At 51.6% G+C, this 8,352-nt stretch overlaps 1 protein-coding gene across 2 annotated transcripts in view; it reads left to right on the top strand.

Annotated features, from left to right (window-relative positions):
• Nucleotides 1-2,453, top strand: part of KY (kyphoscoliosis peptidase) — a 45,394-nt gene extending 42,941 nt beyond the window's left edge. For both annotated transcript variants that reach the window (XM_011373191.2, XM_023538402.1), the window contains one exon: nt 1,077-2,453. In XM_011373191.2, the coding sequence (XP_011371493.1) occupies nt 1,077-1,972 (896 nt within the window). In that variant the 3' untranslated portion in view covers nt 1,973-2,453. The remainder of the gene's footprint in view (nt 1-1,076) is intronic.
• Nucleotides 2,454-8,352: the final 5,899 nt, after the last annotated feature.

The raw sequence follows: 8,352 nt of genomic DNA, 5'->3' as shown, positions 1-8,352 counted from the left end.
TCCTTGGCCTGCCGCCTGTGTGGGGATTCTCATTCCCAAGGTGGGAGTTGGCACTGAATGCAGTAGCTGAGCAGCCTGGGGCAGGGGGGCAGGTGTGTGGGGCAGATTAGATAGGAAGTCTCAGGGATGCTTGTCCTAGAGCCCTGGCATCGCTTTCTGTCTCCTAGCAGGAGCATTGCACCCCAGACCGAGGAAAGCTTACAGTGAGCAAGGATGGGACACTTGTCTCCCTCCTGTGTGCTCATCCAAGAACGGGGCAGGGAGGTTGCTGGTACAAGGACCAGGTAGGAGAGTGCTTACCAGCTGCAAAGACCAGAGAACTGACCACCTGTCCCCCCAAAAAATCACTAGGAAGGAGGAAGGCGAAACTGTAGAGCAAGAGGAGAGGCAGAGGGAGGGTGGATGCAAAAGAGCCTCCCATACACTCGCTGACTCTTCATTCCAGAAATATGGCTAAGCGGTGCCCATGCAGGAAGCATGGGGTGGGGGAAAAGGGAGCAAGGAAATCGCTTCGTGCCTTGAGCACAGTCCCCAGGAGTGAAGCCGTTCCTAACCATTCTTAAGGTGATGTGTTGACATGACAGTTGTTGACACTGTACAAACAGATGCTAGAGGGAGCAGTTTGAAAGGAAGACTCAAGACTTGGAGGAGGAGGTCAAAGTTTGGCTCTCCAACCAGGCCCCCTGGCCCTCCTTGCCCCCTTGGCCGCCTTGCCTGCTTGAGAATCAGGCTGAGCCTCCATGCTACTTCATCTAATGTGAATCAAATGAGTGAGGTGAGCACATACAGCTGGGGACAGATCTTTACTTAAGACCCCAGCTTTCGACTCCATCAAAGACAACCACCTAAAGTGGGTAAGCAGACCCGTCCAGTGGTGTGCTGCAGCTGGCTTATGTTGTGTTCAGTGACATCACGTTGCCTGCTTAAAATCAATCACGGTGAAAGTATTTACATCATGGAAATGGGCAAATGCTGCAGATCAGGGTGTTTCCCCCAGAGAGCCAGTCGTTACACATGTACCAGCACATCAGCACTTGCTGGACCCATCTCACCTGACCTTGGCTTTCTCTCCACAGTGAACGGGAAGGCCACGGTCACCATGGAGAGCGGTGCCCCAACCCTGTTCATGTTTATGCTCAATGGCAAGCAGGAGCACGGGCTGCTGAGCCTCCGGAAGAACGGGATGAAGCTGGAGGTCTACCCTCCAACCACGGGCACCCACAAGCTGCAGATCTTTGCCAAGGGCAACTCCGACGTCTACAGCGCAGTGCTGGAGTACACGCTCAAGTGTAACTACGTGGACTTGGGGGTCCAGCTGCCAGCCGAGCTGCACCAGCCCGTGGGCCCCAGCTGGTTCTCGGAGCAGATGGGCATCCTGAAGCCCTCTCACCCTGACCCCATCATCCACACCAGTGATGGGCGCTGCTCCGTCAGCTTCGGCGTGGAGGAGGGCATCAGTGTCCTGGCTTCCCTGCATGGGGACGATGGCCCCATCACCGAGGAGACGCAGCGGCGCTACATCTTCCAGCTGCACCGAGAGAAGCGGACAGAGCTGAAAGTCCAGCTGCCCAGTGCCGGCAAGTTTGCCCTCAAGATCTTTGTCAAGAAGAGGCAGGAACCGGGCAACTATGTCTTTGTCTTCAATTATCTCCTGTGCTGCACCAACACCAAGGTGAACTGGCCCATGTTCCCCGAGAGCTTTGGTAACTGGGGGCAGGACAACGAGCTGCTGGAGCCTCTGTCGGGCGTGCTTCCCGCCAACCGGAACGTCCCGTTCAAATTGAAGCTGCACGGCGTCGCCAAAGCCCTGGTGAAGGGGCAGGACACGTGGCCCCTGACCCTGAATGGCGAGGGCTACTGGGAGGGCAGCTGCAACACGGCTGGCTGCCAAGAAGTCTACGTCATGGTGCTGGAGAACGCCAACCACAGCTTCTACTCCTATATCCTGAAATATAAAGTGAACGGCCAGTGAGGGCCGGTGCCCGGTCACCCCTCCAGGGAGGGCCCAAGGGAAGTGCAGAGAGCCCTGGACACCACCGAGTCTGCATGAAATCACTTCTAGGCCTCTGCCTCAGTCTCCCTGCCGTGCCGCAGGAGCTGTGATGTTTGTGTTCTGATGGCTTCACAAGGGGACAGAGGCAAAGGCCCTTTAGAAGAAAAAGGTGCTATGTAAATCCAAAGTATTGTAAACTGTATGCCACTGCCCAGATGCCCTTTCTCGTGTTAATGCCGCTGTTGTTAAAAGGTCGATGTGGGAAAGCAGGGCTGTTGCCCAGGCTGAGAGCTTTTCAGGGGATGGTGAGAAAATTCTCCTCCGGGCCCCAGAGGGACATGACTTGCAAGGCTGAGTCACCTTGAATCACAGAACCCCCTTTTAAGTAGCTACAGTGTTTCTCACCCACTCCCGGACCCCAGGGAAGGTTGGGCTGTCGTTTTTTCCCCAGAGCTGACCATCTTCTGCATTCCTGCTGCTTCTTCATTAGGTGCTTCTTGCTCTTCAAAAGCCCTGGGGAAAAAAATGTGGAGAGGAAGCTAGTGCCCCCAACTGGCTGGAGGCTGGTGTTCCCCACAATCCCTGTGTATGCTGGGAATGTGGCAACAGAAGAGTTACGAGGAGACTCCAGAGTGGAGAGCAGCCAGTGCCCACTCTCGGGGGTCCTGGGCGGGGACCACCATGGCGGCCCTGCAACCTAGGGCCTCCGACTGTGCTCTCAGTGGAGCCTGCAAGACAGTTGGTTCGGGCCCTCTCTGAGCCTGCACCCTTCACAGGGGGCCTCAAGAGGCCGGCCAGCCACTGGGGAGTCTTGTCGATAACCCTCAAGATAGACCCGGCAGGGAAGCCAGGTGAGGGAGCAGGGCAAACGCTGCAATGCCAGGGTGACTCCCGTGATAATTGGGCTCTGCCGTCCCCCAAGAGTCCCTGCCAGCAAAGCCGGGGGGAACCTCGACATGCCCTGGCAGCAGTTTTTGTGCTTGTCCCTATCCCATCTCCTTTCCTCCCTTTCCCTGAGAAGAGAGACCCCTGAGGTCCCATCTTCTGTGGGGACAGTTCAGAGCCCCTTTTTTGCTCAGGCCCAAGAAGTCTTGACTACCCAGCTGGCCCTCAGCAGCACCTCTGGCAGGTGTTGCCATGGCAACAGCAGAAAGGCTGGCTCCAGCGAGGGCAGTGAAGAGGAAAGAATGGAGAGGCCCTGCATGGACATTGCAACACCATCCTGGCACACGGAGACGCTCACGGTGGCCCCTGCTGACCTCCTGGCTCCTTCAGCTCTACAGCCCGTTCCTATCTCAGTGCCTTGGCCCCAGAAAGCCGGACTTCCCAGCACTCTCCCCTCGTTGCTGCTCCAGTTGCCCCCAGGCTCAGCTACAGCTAGGACCAGCTAGGGATCCCCACAGCTTCCTCTGCCTTCATTCTCTCATTTGTGTATTCAACCCATGTTTGTGGGGCACTTAATAAGCACCAGGCACAGTGCTACATGCTGGAGCTACAGAGGGAACATCCCAGAGCTCAGGGTGTGGGACTCAGCCTCCCTCACACAGGTGTGTCTGGAGTTCCAGGCTTCCAACCCTTTCAGTCCATCGCCCCCCTAGGCTCCCTCCCTAAAAGGTCCCCAACTGCCACTTTGTATGGCACTGGCCCAGAGCAAAGTTATAGCAGTGCCATCCTCCACCAGGCTGGGGGCTCTGGAACACGCTGGGAGGACCCCCAGGGAGGGGCCGAGCTGCCCTGGCCTGTGTCCAGCACCTTCTGGCGGAGGCTCTTCCCCCCAGGCATTTAGCACCATGTCACGCAGGCCTGGAAAATGCACAAAGACCCCAGGGAAGGAACCTTTGTGCACTACGACTGGGAAAGGACAGAACTTTTACATCCTGAAAACAGCCTTTTCTCACTCCTTTGATTTTTATGGGCTGAAAGAAATGTGCTGTTTCATCAAAATAATAAGTGCCTCCTATGACTCATGCCATTCATTGGACCCAGAGCTGCCTGCTGAAGACGTGCATCTTTTAAAAAACAATATGATTAATCAATATATTCTTGAACATGCAGAGGATGCCACCCAGCAAAACAGGAGCTGTCGCCAGAACCAGAGACAGAGGCCCAGCCAGCCACTCAAAGTGCCTGCAGAGCATACCGCCTGCCCCTCCCTCATTTCATCAGGTACTCCTTCTGTACAGACAGCTGTAGACACAGCCAGAAAACCACCTGCATTTCTTTCCACTGAAGTAAAAATACATGAAATGAAATCCCATCTTCATGAATTTTAACATGCATGCTGCTCAGGGTAGGATTCGGGGTTGCATTTAGAAGTCTTTTATTCAAACCCCCATCTTTGTTCCCTGGTCGGCGAGTCCCAGCAGCCGATGGAATGGCACTCGCGCCCCCTGGTGCCCATAATGCGGAGCTGCCAGCGCTGCACACCTCCGCGAGGCTGAACCTGTCACCAGGGTTTTTACGCAGAATTTGAAAAATGCTGCTGCGATGTTTATGTTAGTTCACTCGGTGCTCTCTCGTGGCTTCTCAGCGCTTCCTCGTGTATACCAGGAGCGCGTTTTGCCACACACAGTTGTGAAGCGAGCCTAGGGGACTGGCCGGCGAGAAGACATGAATGTAATAGGATTGGGGAGTGCTTTGCCCGGAAATCCCATCTTGAAACAAAAACACTGGACATAGGACTGGATGGGACAGTTTTCGCCACATTCATTGCTATGCCAGCGAAGGTCTGAAGCTGTTCCAACTCAGAGAGCTTTTGCTGGCAAGTCTCGGGATGGCAGCCCCCAGGCCACAGGCAGAAGGGTGCTGAGGGTCTGAGAGGATGGGACAGTGCAGGGGGCAAATGCGGTACAACCACAGCCACAATTGACTTCTTTTCAGCTTGTTTCGGAATTGCCACCAGCGCAGCTGGACTCCGTTTTCAGCCTGATTGTGATCACCATCAGTTCCCCATATGTTATTTTGTCCCAGCAGCACAAACGCCACACATACAGCCTGCTGAGATTAAAGGGAAATAGATTAACTGAAGCATGAAAGATTGAGGCTAGACATACAGAACTGTTTCCGGTTGTTAAGCGAGAGGGGCAAGTCGCCAAGAAAGTTTGCGAAATCCTCTTCTTAAAGGACCTGAAAAGTAGAAGAGTTTTCCCAGTGGTCTGGGGAATTTAGATGCCACTCTAACTGGAAGGATTAGGGCCTCTCCAAACCAGTTAATCTTGAAATACACTTGATCGCCCAGTCTCTATACCTGTGCCCCACATCAGTTTACCTGAGGTCTATCATTTGTTTTCATTTGGAATAGGTAGTTGGGCAATTTAAGAAGTGATTACTTTTCATAACGCGTGCATTGAGTTGTGTGGGCCGGTGGCTGTTGAGTATGCTTTACCCACATTGTTGCTGGTGTTGTTTTTCAATAAAATTTATATTCATTTTTATCCAACAATGTAATTATCGATCCATTCTTATCACTGCTCTCACAAGAGGGGGAAAACACAGGGAAAAACACTTTCATGTTCAAAGGAAGCCCCGCGGGGGAGGAAAAAAATCAATGTCCCAGCCATTTGAATGTGATGGTGAGATGCAAATGAGATGTCAGGCAAATCACTATTTCACATTAAAGAAAACATAATTAGGTTAGCTCCAGCCCCTCTCTCGCTCACATGCCTTTGAAGAACATGAAGGCAGTGTTTCTTTCATTGAATCTTGTTTAACTTGAAATTTTTAAAGTCAATCCTAATTTCTGTTTTGAGTGTGAAAAAAAATGTACCCCAAATGCCTATCATTGTACTTTTTTGCTGTTTTGAACACATAGAAATATTCATATACATGCAGAAACTTTCCAGCAGGTTACCTAAACAGATTATTCATAAATTAGATATTTAGGGAAATATGGAACATGAAAATCTAGATACCTCTGGGAAGCTGCTGTAACCATGGAGACCATTCTCGTAGCTATAGTGTGAAGGAGAAAAAGACTTGTGTTCCCAAACCAAGCCCTGTTGTGTCCTTCACTGCTGGATCCATGAACATGAGCCCCAGCTCACTTACCCTTAGGAAGGAAGCCCACAGGTGGACCATGTCTTTAACAGCATGTTGAGGGAAGTCAGAAGAAACAGTCTCCCACATAATAGAAGCAGGAACTCTTGAATTATTAGAACAGTCTGAAAATGCCAACCCCGAGGCTGAAACGGATGACCTCTAACGTCCCTTCCAGTCCGGAGAGTCTGTGATGCTGTGTCTCCGTGAACAGAAGCTGGCAGGCGGTAGACCTGGGATTGTCAGTTACTGAACATCTGAAGGGCCCTGCTGTGTTAAGAGCCTGCCCTGCAGCCCCCAACAGACTGTGCTGCTTGCTTCTCTCTTGCCTGAGGGCAAGGGGCTGGAGAGAACCCAGCCGAGGGCCCAAAGGGGAAGTAACAATCCCTGACAGAATGTTGATTCTCTCTGATTTTGTAAGCAGAACTAAAGAAAACTAAAAGTCAGGCAGCAAGTGGAATGTCCTCTCTTGGATGACCTACAGGCATCTCTGAACCAAAAGATACTGAACCAAAGACACTCTTCTCCCCCAGATTACCTCCAATCCCTCCTGGGCCTCCAATGCAGTAAATGCATCCCCATCCCCCAGGTACCCGAGTTAGATCATGGCAGCCACTAGTGACTCCTTTGTACCCCTCAGTGATGAAATGTGGTCTGTTCTGCGTGTGTCTCGTGTCCGACCTACTCCCCCAACTACACGTCCACTCTACCACATGGCCTTTGCCATGGTTCAGGCCCTCCTCGTCTCTCAGCTACAGCATTGTGATTCCTTCCTGTGATGACATGAAGCCCCATCTGCCCCACAACTCTCCATGTTTCCTCGTATATGAACACCAAGACTGTTGGGTTGTGTTAAGACAAGGTTTCCACGAAAGCCTTTCAGAAGAAGTTCCCCATCTCTGAAGAAGGCATAATTTTTGTCAGGTGCTCTATGGAAAAGGTAGGTCTTCAAACACAAACTGGCTTTAATAGGGAGGCAGGAAAAATCCCAAAATCCCCTCTTTTTTCTGGACTCTGAAGAGGCTAGGAGCTGAGGTCTTCACTCCTAGGTGACAGTGTGTACAAGGGCTCATAGGGCCGCAGCCAGAGGGGGACCTGAGACCATGCGGTGGGCGGTGGCAGAGCCCTGATAGCTACATCTCATTAGTCAGATTACCCACAGGGGACTGGCCACCCCGCCAACGAAGGTTAGCGGCAGAGGATGGCTAGGGACTCTTTGGCAATGGAGTTTTATGAAATTGCCTTTCTTTTATCTAATTGTGTTTCCTACCCCAGATTTTCCCCCCAGGACCCTGTTTGAAAGAGACCCTACAACCTAAGCTCGGTGTTTCTGTGGAGGAGCACACAGAGCTAAAGACAGCGGCTGGTCCCACCCACACCTACCCAAACAGAGCCTGACAAGTAAACCTTTCTGCAGGAAAGCTCCCAACCCCCAGGAGAACCTGTTATCTTAGGAAAGAACTGTGAAATGACAGCTCTTTGGTTATTTAAGATCAGAAAGCATAAATATTTTCTACTAACAAAGCCTGAGTATGCGGGACTGTCTTCAGGAAAGTTGATATTTTAGAAAACGATGCTCAAGTGAACAGGCAAAGCTCAGGGTTTCTTTGAGCAGGGTTGTCCTGGAGGCCAATCCTCTAAAGCGAAGCACCTGCAGGATGCCTGCAGGATGCGGGGTAGGAGACAAAGAGCCTCAAGGTTGTCTCCTGAGGGTGTGAGGATGAGAAGGAAACCTGGATAGGCCGTGTGGAATGGTTTCATGTCTTATGGTAAACCAGCTCTCCAGACGTTTGGTCATTGTCGCCTGAAGCATTGATTAAGAAGGATTCTGAGATTATATCCAGCTCCACAGGAAAGAGTATCGTCATTAGCTAGTGATCTATGGACACCGTATTGAAGGGTGAGGTATACAATGCATTTGCCAATCCTGACATAAAGGCAGCTAAATCAGGCTAACACCAAAATAACAAAGGGGATTATTCAGACCAGTGGGTAAGCACTGGCTTTCCACCAACCTAGTCCACTGACAACCCGTCAGCCACCAAACCATCTTTCTGAGGGTGCACCAGAGGCCTCCCGACCACCTCGGGGCTCCAGGAGGATGCCACCCAACCTCCCGCCTGGAGTCCAGACGTTTCGCTCCAGGAAGAAGGAGCCCGACCCAGCCTTTTTTGCTGTTTCGTCTCCACGATCAAACAATACCTGGCACTTAAAATGAGCGATCAGTAAATTTTTAAAGTGAACATTTTGTCATTTCAAAAATGAATTAATAGATCACTGGATTTATTTATGTGGCTGTTGACCAAAAAGATTGTTGAGTTACG

This window comes from Pteropus vampyrus, unplaced genomic scaffold (assembly GCF_000151845.1).
Source record: "Pteropus vampyrus isolate Shadow unplaced genomic scaffold, Pvam_2.0 Scaffold220, whole genome shotgun sequence".
Classification (NCBI taxonomy): domain Eukaryota; kingdom Metazoa; phylum Chordata; class Mammalia; order Chiroptera; family Pteropodidae; genus Pteropus; species Pteropus vampyrus.
The sequence above is the reverse complement of the archived record's forward strand: the minus strand, read 5'-3'. Positions and strand labels throughout refer to the sequence as shown.